Source organism: Cervus elaphus, chromosome 26 (genome assembly GCF_910594005.1).
Source record: "Cervus elaphus chromosome 26, mCerEla1.1, whole genome shotgun sequence".
Lineage (NCBI taxonomy): Eukaryota > Metazoa > Chordata > Mammalia > Artiodactyla > Cervidae > Cervus > Cervus elaphus.
This window is the reverse complement of record NC_057840.1, coordinates 20493190-20514515: the sequence shown is the minus strand read 5'-3', so window position 1 is coordinate 20514515 and position 21326 is coordinate 20493190. Positions and strand designations below refer to the sequence as shown.

General features: G+C 37.2%; 1 protein-coding gene across 8 annotated transcripts in view; it reads left to right on the top strand.

The window, feature by feature from the left end:
* Window positions 1–21326, top strand: part of AHI1 (Abelson helper integration site 1) — a 211748-nt gene that overhangs the window by 19874 nt on the left and 170548 nt on the right. For all 8 annotated transcript variants that reach the window (XM_043888069.1, XM_043888072.1, XM_043888070.1 and 5 more), the window contains 4 exons: window positions 7507–7688; window positions 15434–15647; window positions 16906–17098; window positions 18582–18677. In XM_043888069.1, coding sequence (XP_043744004.1) covers window positions 7507–7688; window positions 15434–15647; window positions 16906–17098; window positions 18582–18677 — 685 coding nt within the window. The remainder of the gene's footprint in view (window positions 1–7506; window positions 7689–15433; window positions 15648–16905; window positions 17099–18581; window positions 18678–21326) is intronic.

The window sequence follows — 21326 nt, the reverse complement described above, 5'->3', positions numbered from 1 at the left end:
TCTTCAGTCAGTCCTTTTTGAAATCTTTAGTCAGTCCTATTTGAACCCAATGAAACCTCTCACTGCTTTGTTGTCTAATTCATAATAACTTGTGGTTTTGGTTCTAGTTCCCAATACATATATCAAATTCCTATGCTGTTTATTTGGATAAAACTGAACAAATTGGTTGCCCCTTCCCCAGCTGTAATGGAATTACCATCTACTTCTGTTGGATAGGCAGACCCGTTGGAGGCAAACCCATGAATAGTGTAGTACAGAAGTTTTAGTATAATTGGCAAATACTAGGTCTTTTAGCACTCTTAGATATCTGCCCCTACCTGGGCAGACACCTGGATGGCCTACCATACAGTATTTTAAAGGTGCTTCATTTAAGCCTGCTTCTGGGAGCCATTGATCCGTAGCAGGGCAACTGGCAAGGCCTTATGCTAAGTTAAATGTCTCTCGACATTAGTATTTTAGTGACATTTATGGTTTTTCCTATTGATTGTGGTCTCCAGGATGAATAGTTTTAATGCTTATCCAAATCAGGATGATTTCCCGAAGGAGTGCTTTCAGAGAGTCTCTGTTCATGGAATACGCTTTCACCCACCCTGAAAAAGTGTCCACAGCAACACTATCAGGTTATCTGAGATTTCTTGCAATTGGGATATTTAAGTGACGTCTCTTTTTCAGTGCGGGGGGCAGGGGCAGGTTCCTCTGTGTTGAGTCTCCATCTGGGGAGGGATGACAGGAGTCTGGGATTTTTTTAAGATCTTGGGGGAAAGAGCTCTGTGTCCTTTTCTGGGCTTTTCATGAACTGTAGATTTCCAGCATTCTGATGGGACTCTGTCAAACTTTTCTAGTGAAAAACTTCACCAAAGTGAGGTCTGTCAGAAAATCAATCAACTTATTCCCCACTGTCAATTTTACCTGGAGTTCCTGTGGGGAATTCAATGCCTCAAGTCCAAGGGAACCCTTGGGCCTCTTCATTCAGAGTGTCCCTCTCTGCCATATAAGAGGCTGTCATCTTTTGTTGTTCTTCTGTTTCAGCCTAGAGCAGTTTCTGTTTTCCAAAGTTCTTCCTCCTTACTACAGTAAGCACATCATTCCTTCCCCAGTGGGGACTTAGCTCTCATCCAGTTACTCACCTTCTGGGAATCCAGTGCCTCTGCCAAAAAAGTGATGTTTCATTTTGCATCTTTCTTCTGTTTTTCCCTGTCGAATAGTTTAAAAAAGCAACATCTACCAATTAAGAAATGTTCATTCCAAATGTTCCATCTAATTTTTATAACTTTCTCCTGATATCTGAGGCACTTTGCCCCAAAAGGTCAAATTTGCCATTCTGATATTTTCAGGGGTCTCAGAATCTGCATCAGTATGATGTCTGTAGGTCTGATAAATCCTTTCCAAAAGTTCAGAGAGGTCTTCATTTGTTTTGCTGAATTTCCTGAATATTGTTCAAACCCTTTTGCTTTGGTTTCCCCTTTCAAAGCCCTGCTGAGATGCACTAACAAGCCGTGCTCTACTAAGGGCCTCCCTCGCTGGGATCCTAAGTCGGTTCAGCTGTGGGTGCTCACGTGTGCTTCATGTATAGAGGATCCTCCCTATGAGAAGGGTTGCAGTCTTAGGAGCGTTGGGATTTTCCAATTAAACAAGTCTGAGAAACCCAGCCAGCTGTTTGTTTGCATTTAAGCTCCCTACTAGATAACGGCATAAAGGAAATTACCCTGTTCCCATAGTAGCTTCTGGCCCAATCGGGTGCCCTGTCTGGTCTTAAATGACAATATCAGAACAAGTCCCTCTCCACCAGAAACTAACACAGGATTTTCTAACTGATCCCTATAAGGAGGGGAAGTCCTGAGCCCCAGTGTCAGAAATTGGGACTGGGTAGGAATGGGAGATGGTGGAAAGGGTGGATGTATTGGCCTAGTGGCCAGATTGGCTGGGTCAGTTAAGGTTTGAGGAATTAAGGTTTGAAGCAACATATCCTCACTTTCATTCCCTTCCTTTTTTCTTCTATTCTGATAATAGTACAGATGCTTTCACATAAAGGATTATCATTCTTCCCCAATTTTTCACAAAATACCTGTAGAGTCATTCAAAATGCTCTATGAAATAGCAATTTATCATTAAAAGGATACCTTTTTGCTTTAGCATCAACCAACTGGGATTACAACATGCATTTGAATAGAAACCTGATTAACGCTATGACAGATAGTTTAAGACAACACTGAAATTATGAGTAATATCATTTACCAGGATATACCAGAATGTTAGGAGCTTTATATAGTTTATAGAATATGAATATTAATAACATTCACCCATGTGATACAGCCTAAGAAGTGTTAAGTGTTATTTATTCAATAATGCTTCCCATGCAATTGAACATGCCACATAAGCCCAATTAGTTCTATAATCCTCTCTGAGATGGAGAGAAATAATTTGAGATGTTCCAGAGACCCTCTGAAAAACTCCAAAGTTAGCCAGAGGTCAGATGAACTCCACTTAAAACTTGATCTTTTTGGAAGTTTGTTTAAAAATATTAAAAGTTCACCAATGATGATTAAAGATCTCAATGGCAAATACAGATCACTTAAAGAAACTCACAATTACCAAAAGTAGTTCAATATTTTAATAAAACTTTTTATCCTCTTAGAGAAAGAAATTCAGGTTTTTACCACTTTACCTTTAAGATTTCTTAATTAGGTTCAGTCTTACCTTAGAACTTGGTTTAGTTTCAAGTTATGAAAATCTGGAGAGACTATTCTAGATAGACATTTCCAAAGCATTATTCCCATAGAGTTTAGTCCAGACCTCTTTACTTCATTTGCTTATATTTACTTAAAGCTTTGTCCCATTATTTTACTTTCTGATAAACTCTGTAACAGGAATAAGGTATTTTTGATTTCTAGTGAACCTACAGGTACAACGAAAGTATTGTACTTAATGTTGATGATTCTAAAGACATGTCTATATAAAAACAAGTTTAAGCTAACTTTTCATACCAAATATTATTTCCATATCAAGTATTTCCTAGATCATGTGAACCTGAAACTCATTCTGGCCAGTTTCATTGTATTTGAGTATTTGTGTAAGCACTTAATTTCCATTAAGCCAATTAAATAGTGCCCCTTTACAAATTAATTTTGGCAGTGCCACGCATCTGTAACACATGTGCAAACACACAAACACGGAGGCCTCATAGTTCCCATTCCAGAATTTTAGCCCTGAATCCGATACAACAGTGTAAGACCCAGTTGTAAAAGAGGGTAGATTCAAGTTGGGTTTCTGGCAGACAGAACCAATCAAGGTAACCTGTCTACATGGTGAAACCATTTTACTAATATTTACGGAAAAGACGCTTCTGTTTCTGTGTGTAGTTTTTGGTGACTTTAGGAGCCAAGTACAACTCCTTTTTCCTTGGAGTATCCCACTCTTGAACAGAACCAGATTTTTTTTTCCTGTTTCTTTTCCCCATTTCATATCAGTAAAAGTTTTAAGTATCACAAAACTGATGTGGCTATAAATGGAGAAGCAGAGGCACATAAGATGAAACACAAAACCCAAAGAACAAACAGAGAATCCTCAATAAACCCTCAAGTTTGGTCTTGGGGGTCTGACATGTGCTAACAACATAATAAATGACCAAAAATGACATAATTAACCTAGCAAGAATAGCAGTGTGTGGTGCACAGGCTCCCAAGATGAAGATCTTTAAGAGGTACTGTGGCCACCCGTTGTTACAATAAGATATCATTTTCCTTTCACCCGTGGGTTCAGAGCTGTAATGGGATCCCTTTCCCAAAATGCACTTCAGAGGACTTTCTTTAGGGATAGATGAAACATTCCTTCTTTTCCAAGACAAGCAAAACACAAACAAATGCTAACATCCAAAGAAACCCACAAATCAATTCACAAATCAGGTAAAAGTCCTACAATTCTTTCCTCTCCCCAGTGGAATACCCCACAAAATAAACTGGCTTATTCCTGAGAAAAAAAAAAAAGCCCAAAGGTGGGGAGGGAATGAGGTTCCTGGCTGTCCACACTGGAGTGACTTACGCTACCATATGGAGCCCATCAGCTCCCAAATGTTGGTTCTTTGCTCCAATTGCCAGGTATCGGGGCAGCCAGTGCCGCTTCAGGGAATTTTGGAGGTCAGAGCCTCAGGACAGGTGGTCTCGGCAGCTACAAGGCTCCTGGCTGGCTTCACCAAAATTTGTTACCGAGCTGAACCTCATACTGCTCTCTGCGCGACAGGCTGGTAATTGGTAGACAAGTTGTTGGGGGCAAGGAATAATTGCTTTATTTGGAAAACCAGCAAACTGAGAAAACAGTTGACTCATACCCCCCAAAGAACCATCTTGCCTGAATTAGAATTCAGGCTCCTTTTATACTAAAAGGGGAGGGAGTAAAATCAAACACTTCCTGGTTCCCATCAGCCTCCAGCCGGGGTGTGTTAATTTCTTCCTCCCTGCAGTCACTCACAAATGGACCTGGTCAAGATGTTTCCATGAGCTAAACAAAGCTTAATGCTCATTGCTTTAGAAGCAGGATTCCCAGTCGGGCCATTATGTATAATTTAGGCTCACCGGCAACATCCTTTAGTGATTAGCTTGTAATAGAATGCAAAAGGTTCTTCCCTGTTAGAGTTTCAGAAAGAAGATGTTTAGTCCTCCTTTGGGACGTGTCTACTCTGCATGCTCAATTGCTCCGTCATGTCCGAGTCATTGAGACCCCGTGGACTGTAGTCTGCCAGGCTCCTCTGTCCATGGCATTTCCCAGGCAAGAATACTGGAGTGGGTTGCCATTTCCTACTCCAGATCTTCCTTTCCCCGGAATTGAATCTGCATCTCTGGCATCACATTGGAAGATGGATTCCTTATTACCGCGCCACCTGGGAAGCCTCTTTTGAACACATGGGCAGTAAAATACTAACAGCTAACCTTTATGTGTCCCCTTCTTGGGTGCTTAATGCTTTACAAGGAATATGTGCTTTTCCCCTTATGACAACTCTGTCAAGAATAGTAATATCATCCTATTTTGCATAATTACACCCTGTATTTAGTTATAAATACTTGTTTAGATATATAAAAATAACATTTTCCCCTTATTTTACAAATAGTATTTATTCACTATAGAACATACAGACACAAAAAGGAAAACATAAGTAATCCAACCATCCAGAGATAATCACTGTTAGCAATTTGGTATTCCTTTAGTCTTTTTTATATACAGTGCTTATATGTATATGCTTACATATACAATGTGAGTTTCTGTGAGTAGATTCTTATTTATTATGTCTCTCCTTGGGGTAAAGAAGGTAAAACTATCTTTTAACTACTGTAAGTTTGTTTTTTGTGATCTACATCTGGATAAACAACTTGAGATGGAAACAGTCTGATATTCTCTGATATTCAGGGTCAGTTTCCTTTAATGTCCTCATCTAAAAATAGTTCCCCTCTTATTAAAAGCTAGACAACCAGTTGTAACAAAGAGGGCAGACAGAGTTGCTAACAGGCACATGCTTTAAAAGTTACCCCAGACTTCAGCAGCTCAGAACAGCAAACACACATTGTCTCCCAGTTTCTTTGGCTCAGGATCTGAATGGCTTAGTGGGTGTCTCTGACTCAGGGCCTCTCACAGGCTACAGTCAGGATGTCAGCCTGGGCTGCAGTCATCTCAAGGCTTGGCTAGGGGAGGATCTGCCAAGTGACATGCCATTTGGAAGATCTAGATGGTCCAGTGCTAAACTCACTCATGTGGCCATTAGCAGGCTTCAGATCCTGACTGGCTTTTGGCCAAAGACATCAGGTCCTTACCACGTGAACCTCTTCACATGGGCTACTCGCAGCAGGGCCACTTGCTTCCCTTGAGCAAGGGCTCTGAAAGAGAAGAAGCGAGACCAAAGTCACAGTCTTTTGGGAGCCCAATCATAGCAGTGGTGCCAATTACTTTTATCATGGTCTGTCTATAAGAGGTAAGTCACTTGGTCAGTCTACAATCAAGAGAAAGGATTACACAAAGATATGAGTATCAGGGGCCTTCCCTGGTGGCTCAGTGGTGAAGTGTCCACCTCCCAACACAGGAGATGCAGGTTTGACCCCTGGATCGGGAAGATCCTCTGGAGGAGGAAATGGCAACCCACTCCAGTATTCTTGCCTGAGAAATCCCGTGCACAGGGGAGCCTGGTGGGTTACAGTCCATGGGGTCACAAAGAGTTGGACATGCCTTGATGACTAAACAGCAGCATGACTATTAGGAGGAATGGATCACTGGAGGCCACCTGAAAGACTGCTTACTGCAGTACGCCTTAAATCTTATTTCTTCACAGAGTTACCGTATCTGTTATGAACTGTAAGTCATACTCACTCTTAGTAAGATCAGTTTATGAATTTTAAACAAAACCATACTTTACGTGACAAAGACATGCAAAGGATAACTGTTCTCTTTAAATAACAGTATTTGATGATATGATAAAATAACATGACTTTCTAGAATGACTGCTTTGAAATATTCCTTTACTCTTTTTTATTCCCCCATTTATTTTTATTAGTTGGAGGTCAATTACTTTACAATCTTGTAGTGGTTTTTGCCATACATTGACATGGATCAGCCATGGATTTACATGTGTTCCCCATCCTGATCCTCCCTCCCACCTCCCTCCCCACCCCATCCCTTGGGTCTTCGCAGTGCACCAGCCCTGAGCACTTGTCTCATGCATCCAACCTGGGCTGGCGATCTGTTTCACACTTGATAATATACATGTTTCAATGCTATTCTCTCAGATCATCCCACCCTCGCCTTCTCCCATAGAGTCCAAAAGTCTGTTCTGTACATCTGTGTCTCTTTTTCTGTCTTGCATATATTTCTCACCCCCTTTTTGAAATATGACTAAATATATTGGAAGTCAATTTTGGATTATTAGATGCAGACTTCTTTTTTACTTGGTAAGTCACAAACATTAATAGGCTGATTTCTCCTCAGTGTGCTTCTAGGCTGCTACCCTTTACCATTTAGTATTAATAGTTTATGTGGTGCACATTTTATTTTTAATGATAGTCTTCTGAAAACATAATGGCACATAAGCCACTGGAAAACACAAGCAATTAATTTTTACCTAGAAATCAAAAGTTGGATATCTGAAGCCTCTTGAAAACAGAACAAACAAAATTGGAACACTTTTTTTTTTTTTGCTTTTAAATAATCTAGAGATTTGTTCATTATTCATTTAGTTGGCAGTAGAGTGAGGATGATTTTATCAATCCTAAGTAAAAACAGATCCATTGATCATATCATTTTCCCCAGGAGTTTAGAGATGAGTTTAATTTGACTCAAGGGTAAATTAGTACACATAATACTTAGTTTGACAGCTAACCATTTTAGTGTGTAAGAAAATATATGTATCTCCCAGCAGAAAATAATACTGATTTTAGGATTATCCTTGCCTCAATTTGCTGTTAACTTTGCTGCAGGGTAATAATAATAATGATACATTTCCAGTGGCTTGAACTTGGATTATATTTGCAGTGCATTGATCATCTCTGATGACCCAGTTGAAGGTGAACAAAAGAAAGAATCTCCAGTTGGAGCAGTTACTTCAGATGCTCATCAAGATGATGAAATGAGCTCAAAGGAACAAAATGTAGAAGACAACATGCAAGATGACACAAAATCCAAACTGAAAAAAAAGAAAAAGAAGGCTAAAACAGGTTTGTTATCCAAATTAAATGAAAAATGAAAATACATTTTGCCTTGGTAGAAATAACTTGATTCAGGGACTTTTAGTCCTTAAAACTAAAGAAAATCTAGTCCCAAATAGTATAATTGAAAACATAATCTGATACAGAATATTTGATACTTATGCTTAGATTTGTCTAGATTATAGCATTCATTTATTTGTAACTGTGGATCTCTGTGTGACTTGGTCTTACTTGAGTCATCATTAGTAATGTGGTAGTTGCTATTGTGACACAGGTTTCTTCTGTATGTTATTGTCCCTAAATAATTAAGACAGCATTGAAAATTGTAAATGGTCAACAGCCAATAAAGATTAAGTCTGTCAAACATGCTGTCTTCACAGTTTCTCGTAATTCAGCTTCTTTCTTCCCGCTTTTTGTTTCACCTCTTGCTTTCTACATTCCTTTCTGCTCATTTCTTTTATCTTATTTTTCATTACTTATTCTTGACTTTTTTCTGCTTCTTACATTTTCGTTTTTTTTTTCTTTTCAATTTCCATTTAATTGGCCAAAAATTGAGATTAAAAAATGGGCAATTTTAGAATTTATGGTGCTTATTCATGCAGTTTATGGTGTTTTGTGGTTCCAGTAATTAATTTTTTAAAAATAAAAGTGTATGTATTATATGTATACTACTTAGTTCATTTTCACAAACTGGACATGTCTATAAAGTCATCATCCAAATCAAGAACCAGATCATGAGCACTCAGAAGCCCCCCACAAATTCCCTTCTAGTTCATTTTCCTACAGGAGTGAATACTGTTTTGACATCTAACACAAAGTTAATTTTCCCTGTTTTTCTATTTTAAGATAAATATTTAGAATTATACATACTATGCTCTTTGTGTGTGGCTTTTTTTGCTCCAAATTATCTTGTGTGAGGTTTATACGTTGTTGCATGCACTTGAGCTTATGCATCATCAGTCCTGTTTTTGTACTATGTAGATATCCATTGTGTGACTATATCACAATTAATTACCTATTCTATTGATTAACATTTGAGGTGTTGCTAGTATTAAGCGATTATAAGTAAAGCTATAATGAACATTCTGGTCACATTTTTTAATGAGCATGTGTATACATTTTTTGTTGTTGGACGTATTCTTAGAGTTGCTATGCCATAGAGTATATATATTTTTCACTTTAACAGATACTTCTTATTTTCCACACTTGGGTTATCAGTATTTGAGTTTCCATTGCTCTACATCTTCACTAACATTTATATTGTCAGTATTGTAAAATTTTAGTCATTCTTATAAGTGTTTAGTGATTATTCCATTTTGACTTTGATTTGATTTCCATGGTAACTAGTGCAGTTGAGCATCTTATTCATGTTTATTGACTACTTGGATTCCTTCATAGTAAATTTGTTCAAGTCTTTTGTATAATTTTTTAAGAAATGAAATTGTCTGCCTTTTTCTAATTAAATTGTGAGAATGTTTTATATGACTAGATAACAATTTTCTCATATATATATAAGAATATATTTGCCATATATATGTATATCACAAATATCTTCTCTCTCTGGGTTTTATTATTTTTCTCCTACTGGTATCGATATCTTTTGTAAAACAAAATTTAAGGATTTTATACAGCCCAATGTATTCCATGTTTCTCCCTTTGATTTTAAGTGCTTTCTGTGATATAAGAAATCTTTCCCAAGTCCTGAAGGTGTTTCTCCATATATTATTTTCTAAAAGATTTTTGTTTCAGTTTTCACTTTGAGATTTGCAGTTTACCTGGAATTTATTTTTATGTATGGGGATAGGTAGTGGTCCAGACCCATTATTTTCTCATATATGAATGTGTACTTGGCCTAATACCATTTACTGAAGTGAGCGTCAATATAGTGTTAAATAGAAGTGGTAATAACAAATACTCTTCTCTAGCTGCCAGCCTTAGGGGAGAGCATCCATTATATTACCATTGAGTGTGACTTTGCTATAGACTTTTTTGTAAATACCCCTATTGGATTATTCCTAATTGGCTAATAGTTTTTTTTTCTTTTAACCATTCATAGATACTGAATTTTATCAAATGCTTTTTCTGCATCTATTAACATAATCATATTAATTTTTACCCTTTTTTATATTAATGTGATTGTTATTTGATTATTAAACAATCTTTGTGTTCCTGGCAGAGGTGGGGGAGGCACCTACTTTGTTGTGATGTATTAGCTTTTTTTTTTTTCTAATGTATTACTGAATTTGATTTGCTGATACTTTGTTAAGAATTTTTGTACCTGTGTTCATGAGAGAGATTTGTTTGTACTTCTCTTTTGTTGAAATACCCAGAATTAGCATCAAAGTTTCAGTGGTCTTAAAAAGAACTGGGAAATATTTCCTTTTTCAATTCTCTGTATTTGTATAAACTGGTGTCATTTCTTCCTTAAATGTTTGGAAGAATTTGCTAATAAACGTTCTTAGGCCAAGATTGTCTTTGTGGGAAGAATTTTAAATCAGATTTAGTTTCTTTAATAAATATCAGATTCTTCATATTTTCTGTTTCTTCTGTCAGCTTTGATAGACTGTATTTTTTGAGGAATTTGTCTATTTAATTTCAAATTTTGTATGTCTATGGCATCTGAAAGGGTACCCCTTGATACTGGTAATTGGATTTCCTTCGATTTCTTCATCAGTCTCAGGATTTTCAATTTATAAATATTTTTAAAGGACCAACCTTTAGCTTTTATTTTTATTCTATCATAGATTTGTATATAATTTTAGTGATTTCTTCTGTCTATATTATTTCCTTTTATAACTTTCTTTGGGTTTGATTTGCTGTTGATTTCTAACTTTATAAGGAGGATTTTATAAGATTTAAGTCATCCTTTGCTTCTAATACATTAAATGACCATCTAAGCACTACTTTATCTGCATCCCACAAATTTTTGATATGTTCTATATTCTTATCATTCCATAAAAGTATTTCCTAATTTCCATTTAAATTTCTCCTTTGATTACTCATCATTTAGAAGTGTTTTGTTTAGTTTCAGGCAGCAGGTGATTTTCTAGTTATCTCTTTGTTTTGGGTTTTATCTTCCATTGTTTTCAGAGAACATATTGTGAATTATTTCAATCTCTTGAATTTATTGAGGCTTTCTTTATGACCACCTTATGATGAGTTTGGTAAATATGCCATGTGCACTTGAAAAGAATGTGAATTCTGATGTTGTTGGGTATGGTGGTGTCCTGTGTATGTCAGATCAAGTTTATTGTATTCTCATCTTACTTATTTTGTTTTTTTGGTCCGCTTCTTCTATCAGCTATTGAGATGAGCATTAAAGTTTCTAGTATTCTTCTTCATTTCTGTTTTTGTTTGTGTCATTTTTCTCTTTGCAAATTTTGGAGTTTGTTACTGAATGTATATATATGCTTAGGATTGTTTTATCTTCCTATCCAATTGACACTTTTGTCATTGTCATAGTCCATTCAAGCTGCTATAACAAAATACCATGACTGGATGCCTTAAATTGTAAACATTTATAGCTCATGGTTCTGGAGGCCGGAAAGTCCAAGATCAGGGTGCTTGCAGATTCAATGTGGAAGGGGCAAGAGGGCTCTCTGGGTTCTGTTTTATAAGGGCACTAGTCCCATTCGTGAAGGCTCTACCTTCATGATCTAATCATCTTCCGAAGGCCCAACCTCTTATTACTATGACATGGAAGGTTAGGATTTCAGCATGTGGATTTTGGGGAGACATAAGCATTCAGTCTATAGTAATCAATATACAGTGTCCTTTTAATGATTCACTCTCCATTATGGTCTGAGTTTGCATAGAGCACTTTTTCCTTCCCTCATTTCTCTGTCGTCTTCCACAGTGTGCCCCTAAGTGGTCCCAACCTAGTTGAGGAGGGCAGCCTTTAGACCTGTGCTTGGTCCATGGGCTCCAGGTCTAGGTGGGGCCCCGCAGTACTCCTTTCTTCTGCCCCCGCATCCCCGAGGCTCCCTGCCGGTGCCGCTTTGCACAGCCTTTGAGCTACTTTGTGTCCATATTCCTTTCTTTTTTGCCATCACTGATTTTCTTCCCCTACTCCGGCACAAGTGGGATCTCAGCCCTCAGGCAGTGAACTCCTTGGGGACAGGTCCCCAGTAAATGTGAAGTGTTCTTGTGCCCCACTCCTGGGTATCTTCTTGTTTATGATCTTTCTGTGCCCTTAGGTTTATCATCTCACTGTTAGTTCTTCTATACCATCTAAGTGTTTTATGTTCCTATTCTCCTTGGCTTCTTTTGAGTTGTTGAGGTTACTTTTAAAGATTTGCTCCTTCTATTAACTTATTAATTACACATTCTTCTACTTTTTCTTTTCTTTTTTTTCTTTTTTTTGCTGATGCTCTGAGAGCATTAAGTTTATTCTTGACTTATGGTCTAATACAAACTAACTCTCTAAGAGAAATGCTTCTCCAACACTGCTAAAACAGAGTAGTTTGACTCCTTTTGAATTTTGTCAGGTAGGTTCTCTGCATCTATCTCCCTCCTGCCTTCTAGTTTCTCACCATGTATCTTCGACCTGCATGTATTTTAAACTTCACAGATTTTACAGTTACCATTTTGTACAGTTGATATTAATTTATATTCATCCCCAAACTTACTTTTTCCTTTTTTCCCCCATTTTTTATCTGTGCTAAGAATTCAGTTTATTCTTTCTTTTAGTGCAGGCCAGCTAATTCACTCAGATTTTGTTGCGTTAAAATGCCTTTACCTTCATTTTTGAAGCATGTTTGCTAACATACAATTTTAGGTTGCAGGAAGTCGTGTTAATACAGTTGTCTTCTGGGTTCCATCATTTTTTAATCCCAACTGTAATCTTATTTCTGTGCCTTTGAAGGGTCTGTTGTCTTTTTTTGCCCCTTTGTCTGCTCTCTAGATTTTCTGTTTATCTTTGGTTCAGTATTTTATCATGCTGTGCCTGTAGCTTTGTTGGAAGTCACCCTGCTTAGAGTTTACTTATTGATATCATTTATCATTTGTGGAAAATTCTTACTCATTATTGCTTTGAATATGGCTTCTTCATCATCCTCTCCTGTTTTTCTAGATATTTATAATTTCACAAACTCTTTTGAGTTTTGTCCACGTGTTTCTTATGATTTTTCCCTGATGTTCTTTTTTTTTTCATTATGCTTTGGTTTGGATATTTATAATGATTTTTCTTCTGGTTCACTAATCATGCCTTCCTTTCCATCCAATATGCTTTTTTAGATACATCCATTGAATTCCTAATTTCAGGCGATATGTTTTTCAGTTCCATAATGCCTGTTTTTTTTTTAATCAATTTCAATTCTCTATAGAAAGTCTCCATTTTAAAAAACCATTTGTCCTTCTTTCCCTTTATTTCTTGAGCATATTAATCATAGTTATTTAAAGTCCTTGTGTGCTAACTCCAGTACACATCATCTGTGGGTCTTCTGTGTTTTCTCTTGGATATTGGTCATATAGTCTTGTCTCTTTTATGTCTAGTAACTTTTTTGTTATATGCGGGATATTGTATGTAGAATTCCAGAGTTGCTGAATGATTTTATCTTCCACTAGAGAGGGTTTTCTCTTTCTACTCTTAGGCAGACAGAGTGGACAACTAATTTCAACTAATCTAAGCTAGGTCAGATCTGTGCTGTAGTCTTGGTAAGACCCTATCTCATATTTGCCCAGTTCCTAGGATGTGGCCTTCCAGGTGTTTCAAATTGAGAACCTGGCAGATATTTGCCTTGTTAGCCCTTAGAACAAGAGTCAGTTTTGCCTTTCAGAGGTTTTCAGCTTAGTCCTTTGGCCTTCTGCCCCATGCAACTTCAAATTTTGGCAGATGTCTTGAGGGAGAGACTGGCCATGTGGTTGAGGCCCCTCAGGTCTCCTAGTTTTGTTACTCCAGCTCCATGTGAACGCCAGAGTCTCTGCTGGCTTCTCTGTCCCCCAGTAGGGGCCTTCTGCCAGGGGCCATGCCTACATTCTCAACCTCTAGATATGCCCAGAATTGGTAAGTGACCCCAGGTGAAAAGTGGCTGTGGGTGTAAAATCACCGTGCCCTCCAGGGCTTCCTCCTTGCCTGCTTTGTTTCAGGCACTTCCCTCTGGTGAGTCCTTGTTTGCTAAAACAAGACTGGGAGGTTTCACTCCTCTTTAGCCTCTCCCACTGGCCATGTGTTTGAGGCCAATTTTATCACTTAACCCCCAACAGTTCAGTTCAGTTCAGTTCAGTCGCTCAGTCGTGTCCGACTCTTTGCAACCCCATGAATCGCAGCACGCCAGGCCTCCCTGTCCATCACCAGCTCCCGGAGTTTACTCAAACTCATGTCCATCGAGTCGGTGATGCCATCTCATCCTCTGTCATCCCCTTCTCCTCCTGCCCCCAATCCCTCCCAGCATCAGGGTCTTTTCCAATGAGTCAACTCTTCACATGAGGTGGCTAAGTATTGGAGTTTCAGCTTCAGCATCAGTCCTTCCAATGAACACCCAGGACTGATCTCCTTTAGGATGGACTGGTTGGATCTCCTTGCAGTCCAAGGGACTCTCAAGAGTCTTCTCCAACACCACAGTTCAAAAGCATCACTTTTTCAGTGCTCAGCTTTCTTCACAGTCCAACTCTCACATCCATGCCTGACCACTGGAAAAACCATAGCCTTGACCAGACGGACCTTTGTTGGCAAAGTAATGTCTCTGCTTTTTAATGTGCTATCTAGGTTGGTCATAACTTTGCTTCCAAGGAGTAAGCGTCTTTTAATTTCATGGCTGCAATCACCATCCTCAGTGATTTTGGAGCCCAAAAAATAAAATCTGATACTGTTTCTACTGTCTCCCCATCTATTTCCCATGAGGTGATGGGACCAGATGCCATGATCTTAGTTTTCTGAATGTTGAGCTTTAAGCCAACTTTTTCAGTCTCCTCTTTCACCTTCATCAAGAGGCTTTTCAGTTCCTCTTCACTTTCTGCCATAAGGGTGGTGTCATCTGCATGTCTGAGGTTATTGATATTTCTCCCGGCAATCTTGATTCCAGCTTGTGCTTCTTCCAGCCCAGTGTTTCTCATGATGTACTCTGCATAAGGTTAAATAACCCCCAACAGCCATTGAATTTTTCTGGTTACTCTTTCTCCCAGTGGTGAGCTTCTGCCTTGTCCTCTCCTCGTGTCCTGATCAGAAAATGTCCCAGACACTGAAACAGCCACCAATCTATCAGCTTACCCCCAGTTGGTTCTCCCTCTCTGGACTTTTAGTCCATCTACTGTTCATTGTTTCTCTTCTTTTCTGATGCCTTTAAAAATAAGGTTTTTGCAATTTATTTGGCTTTTTCAAGTTGTTTTTTACCAGAAACATTGACCTGCAACATTCCTGCTGCATTCTGCTCAGAAACAGAAATTGTAGTTATAAACGATTTGAGTGATACATGTTCCACTTAGAAAATACCTAGATAAAATTACTTTTTTGTCTTTGGCTCTCATTTTTTTCTTTCTGTGTTGTTGGTCCTTGTTAGGGAAAACAGAGAAAGATACCTCACCCTATTTTAATGTATTAGTAATGCATGAAGCATTTACTCTCAGAGCGTAGTCTGCTATTGTTTGGCTTTTTCTTTGTTTTTCCTTGAAGTGTCTTTGTGAACAGAGATAAATAAGCATGGATCATAAGCATTAGATTATCTGTAAATCCAGTGTTTATTGTTGAGTATATTGTTACGGGAACAATTAATTATCTCGTTGATAACATTGATTTTCTTCCACACGTGTGGTTTCAGGTGATAATGAAGACACTGATGGTGATGGTGTTCATGGAATAACAAGCCGTGATAGTCCAGTTTATCCCAAATGTTTGCTTGATGATGACCTTGTCCTGGGAGTTTACATTCACCGAGCTGATCGACTTAAGTCAGATTTTGTGATTTCTCACCCAATGGTAAAAATTCATGTGGTTGATGAGAATACTGGTCAATATGTCAAGAAAGATGATAGGTAATTTTTTAAAATTGTACAGCCAATCCTTGAAATTGAAACTGTCTACAGTAGAAGTCCTTTTTCTGCCACTAACAGTCATTCCCTGATAGCTCAGTTGGTAAGGAATCCGCCTACAGTGCAGGAGACCCAGGTTCAATTCCTGGGTCAGGAAGATCCACTGGAGAAGGGAAAGACTATCCACACCAGTATTCTTGGACTTCCCTTGTGGCTCAGATGGTAAAGAATCTGCCTGCAATGCGGGAGACCTGGGTTCGATCCCTGGGTTGGGAAGATTCCCCTGGAAAAGGGAAAGAGTATCCACTCTGGTATTCTGGCCTGGAGAATTCCATGGACTGTATAGTCCATGGGGTTGCAAAGAGTCAAGACACGACTGACTGAGTGACTCTCACTTTCAATTTTCATACTAATTGTAGGTGTTCTTCAACTATTGATATTGATCAATATGTCTTATAGAAGAAATGAAGTGACTCTGCTAATTGAGTAATTAATTTTAGGTGGAGGGGAGTTGAGAGAGTTTCTCCGAAGCTTAATGACAATTTATGATATTTAGGTTGCATTGTAAGTCGTCTCATGTTACACTGTAAATCCTTTAGTTGTCTAACCTCATATTCTCATATATATTTTCTTTTGAATATAATGTATTGTCTGTCCCTCAGGTGAGGCAGATGCCTTGAATTTAATTTTTCCTAGTATTTATTTTGTAGCTAATACATGCTTAAAGCCCAAATACAAAGTGTAATAAATGACTGTACTAGAATCCAAAAATATTATTTGCCTGGAAAAATGGCAGAAATGGGAAACAAGAAAATTATCAAAAAGGTTATTCACTTATTCATTTGTCTTGGAGCATAGAAAGAAAACATAACAAACCTTGAAGTACATACAATCCTGTTGTGCTCACATTTTGTTATTTAATTCTAATATACTAACTTATCACAAACTCATTTAATATTCTGAAGGTGTTACTTTATTCTAGCTTTAGTGTGGAAGGATAAATCATACCTCTCATGTTATATTTAAATAATGAAGTAATTCTTTGAAACTGAGAGTATGTAAATGAAAAATGAACTAAGATACTACTACTTTTCAGCCTCATAAAATTTGTAGCTTTCTAGATACATAAAATATTTTTTCCTTATGTATCATGGCTATTTATTGTTTCTGATCATCTCACCTTGAACACTCTAGTTTTATTTTTTTCTCGCCTTCTCAAAATTACAAAGAACTGTGTTAATGGCAGTATTTTTTTGAACAGTGAGCGGCCTGTTTCATCTTACTATGAGAAAGAGAATGTGGATTATATTCTTCCTATTATGACCCAGCCGTATGATTTCAAACAGTTAAAATCAAGGCTTCCAGAGTGGGAAGAACAAATTATATTTAATGAAAACTTTCCCTATTTGCTTCAAGATTTTGATGAGAGCCCTAAAGTCATCCTGTTCTTTGAGGTATGAATTGAATAGAGTGTAAGTTTTAATTAGTATTTTAATAGCACAAATAAATAAGTTTTTATTTTGGGGCTTCCCAGGCACTAGTGGTAAAGAACCTGCCTGCTAGCGCAGGAGACTTAAGAGATCAGAGTTCGATCCCTGGGTCAGGAAGATCCCCTGAAGCAGGCCATGGCAACCCACTTCAGCATTCTTGCCTAGAGAATCCCATGGACAGAGGAGCCTGGCGGGCTACAGTCCATGGGGTCACAAAGAGTCAGACACAGGTGAAGAAACTTGGCACACAAGCTATTATTTTAGTAGATTTGTAATACAAAAAAGTGGTGTGAGAATTTGAGGACAGCTTGATAATATCCATCAGAAGTCCTTAAAGCTGTTATTCCAACTTTTGGTATTTCTTCTAAAGGATAAATGGCAAGTACTTGAAGATGTGTGTAAGGATATTTATTTAAGCACTGTTTGTAATAGCAGAAGTTTTAAGGAATTCAGTTCATTTCAGCCGCTCAGTCGTGTCCGACTCTGCAACCCCATGAATCGCAGCATGCCAGGAAATAGGTGTCTTCAGTTAACAAGAGGTTTGGTTAAATAAATTATGATTTTTATTAAATTTATGATATTTACATGATATACATATGTATATATTGACTTGAGCTAGCCACTACATATTATATGAAAATAGTTTTCAAAATAGTGTTGGAATACATAGAACAAGATGTTAAATACCTGTAAGCTTGATGTTAATGTTTGTCAACTATGAGTCTAGGTTACAACTTGTTTTTACTTCGTCATATATTTTTCTTATACTGTCAATGTTTTTTTCATTGGGAATGTATTACATTGAAGACAAGTTTAAGCATATAAAAAATAGGAATAAATTGGAGTATATAGTATGTTTTAAGCAGTCTTCTATAGATTTGTTACCTCAGCTGACCTTTTGATAAGCACCAGTAGGTTCAAAGTGATAGTCTCTGACAAGAACCTAGAACACATGTTGTCTCTGTGGCTGGTTGGTTGGAAATCCATGAAGTTTAATACTCAGACAAGATGGAGATGTGAAAGAAAATCTTTTGAGAAGCCTAATAAAAACATATCTAAAGAGAAAATACACAACTTAGGAAGTTGATCCAAGGAAGAATCTGCAGATAAGGCCATGAGTTTATTAAACAAACAAGTCTTTGAAGTCTGTGCTCATACATTCAAAAATGAGCAAAGCCTAAGAATTATATGCCTGGTATATTTTTGCCAGGACTATATTTGAGATAATACTTTGTCTTGAGTTTTAAATAAATCTTAAAAGATTTATTGGTAAAAGGTAAAGTGATCAGAAACAGACCTTACTAACTGGATGAGTTAAAAATGAGCAAGATGAGATAAAAATATTTTTCTTCTAAGTGAGGGTTTTTAAAATTTTAGTAATATTAGAAAATATTAAATTTTAGATAACCTAGTATACTGTGAAATAATTTTTTATGCTTACTTACAGATTCTTGATTTCTTAAGCATGGAAGAAATTAAGAGTAACTCTGAAATTCGAAACCAAGAATGTGGCTTCCGGAAAATCGCCTGGGCATTTCTCAAGGTATCTTTTTCAAATCTTCAAATGTTATGGGTTATTTTTTTTTTTCAACTCAGTTTGGTGTCATATAAGGAGTTAGGATAAGAAGGTAAGGTTGCTGTGGTGAAGAGGTATTAATTCAAACTCAAATGATGCTCATTCAGATCTTAGATATTTGTTCAGTGCTTAAATGTGTGCCAGATACACTTTATGCTCTGAGGACCCAGCATTGAAAAAAGACACACACAGCCCTGCCTGCATTTATTCAACTCAACAAATTATTTATTGAACCCTTACTATGTGCCAGCCACTGTTCTATTCCGTGAACAAAGATAAACTCCTTGACCTCATGGCCTTCATATTCTAGCAAGAAAAACAGGCATAAAGCAGTTGATCATAGAGCTTAGCATTTATTATAATTTTTATGAAGACTATCAAGATGATGAAAGCATCTGTGGTATCAGGTAAAGGTCTCCTACAGAAAGGACATTGAACCTGATCATGAGCTGGATGGCAGGAATGAGGAAGAGAGAGTTCTAGGTTGGATGCAGAGCGTGCAAAGACCCTGATGTTGGAAGGAGCAAGGAATACCTCGATAACCGAAATAAGGCCACTGAGAATGAAGGACAGAGTTGAGGGAGAAAACGGTGCCTGAAGAGCTTGCTGAGGTAGACAGGACCTTGATCACACAGGGTCTTTGAGCCCAAGCCGGTGTAGCAACTAGCCACCATTACAGACTTTAAAGAGTAATGGGAAGCCATTTAACAATTTTAAACAAAAGGGTGAAATAATCTGATTTATTTTTTATAAAGCCTACTTTGCTGGGTAGAGAATGAATTAGAGAGGTCAGAAATGTAGGTACTGGAAATCAAAGTAGAAAATTCTTGCTGTAGTCTAGGTATAAAATCAACAAAGATGAAATATGTGGATGGATTGATGTTTAAAAAGGGTAAATTTTAATTTCATAATTTTTTAATTTCTGATTTCGAACATAAATTTGAGTTCTAAGAAGTCTTGAGTAATTAACCTGTTTTGTATTATCTTATAAAATGTTTCCATTTGTGCATCCATTCATTCAACAAATATTTACTAAGTATCTGTGAAATGCCAGGCACTCTGTTAAATATAGGGTATTTGTAGGTAAATTAGACATTGTCCTGGCCCTCCAGTTCAGTTTCTATGTAAGCGTATTGCCTGTATGATTATGTGCTATGGAGCAGATGCTGTGAAAACCCAGATGAGACACTTAATCCAGGTTGAAGTTTAGAGGCTTTAGGAGAGGTGCAGTCTGCTTGCTGAATGGCAGCAGATTGACTGTGGTGAGGAAGTCATTAATTCTAGAGTGGTTTTAGAATCTCTTAGTCCATTGTACCTTCTAAAATCTCCCTTCTATCACCTTTTATACCTTTTTCTAGACCCCATCTCATACTGAATCAAATAAATAAAAACAAAAGACCAAAAAGGGTCACGTTCACAGAGTGAATGAACATTGCCACCTTGTGGTCTTATTAGAAACTGCTTTCATTACTTTTATGCTACGGTCTGTGCAGAACTGCCATATTTACTGTCAGTTGCACTTGGGAAACAATGTATTTCACAACATTTTTATCTTTTAAGTGTTACACAGATTTTTATTTATTTATTCATGCAGTCAGAAGTAAAGGGTACATTATTGTATGTGCGTCCTCTGTTGTAAATGTATATATCTTTCATTAGACTGTAAGTTTTCAAGTCACTGGCAATTCTTTTTGGCCTATTTGTTGAACAGAACCTATTTTGGTCTGTATTTTACCAAATCTCTTTGCATTTAATATATTACTCTTGAAATTCTCTGTAATAGCATTCCCTGCATGTGAATGGCACACAGAAGTGCTATCATGAGTATCTATGGAGGGAATTAATAAATATATGGAAACTGACTAAAAAAACTCATCTTCAAGAAAGTGACATGAATCAGATTACAGTGCACATGTTTTAATACCTGTACCATTGGTTCTAGGAATGTCCTAGATAATTAGGAAGTTATCATAGTGGTCCAAATGAACCCCAAAGAACTTTGTCCAGATATAAATGAGACTTTATCCTAATTCTCAGGTAGAGGCATTTTTGATTCTTTAAGCACATGTATATGACTCATCTGTTAAACTACAAAATGATAAAACCTTATTTATTCATGCTTCACATTATATGTTTTGTAATCATAATGGCAGGATTTGGCTGAATCTTAGTTATTTACTCATACTAAGCAGCATACTTATATAAACTAAATTGGCTAGTGAATATTAAAACAACTTACAGAATGTATGATTTAGAATCTGGGGAATAAATAACCTTCTAAAAATTATGTTACTGCCTTGTGATAAGCTTCAGGCAGATAGTACAGTTTATGAAAGGAATCATGAGTGCTTAATATTTAATGACTGAACATCTCAATTGCTCAGTTTGAAACTGTTTTTTTATCCCTCTATTTCATAATGTCACCCCTCAGCTTACAACCTCCATTGACTTTACACCCTCTCCTACAGGGATGGGGAAAAGATGAAATGTATTTTTGCTAACTTTTGTTTCTTTATTGATACCTTGTTCCTGAACACAGTGCAAATCTGGGTTTTGCCTCAGCTAATAAAGCTTCTATTTGCCAAATTATTGAACATTTTCTAGTTCTTTACCTGT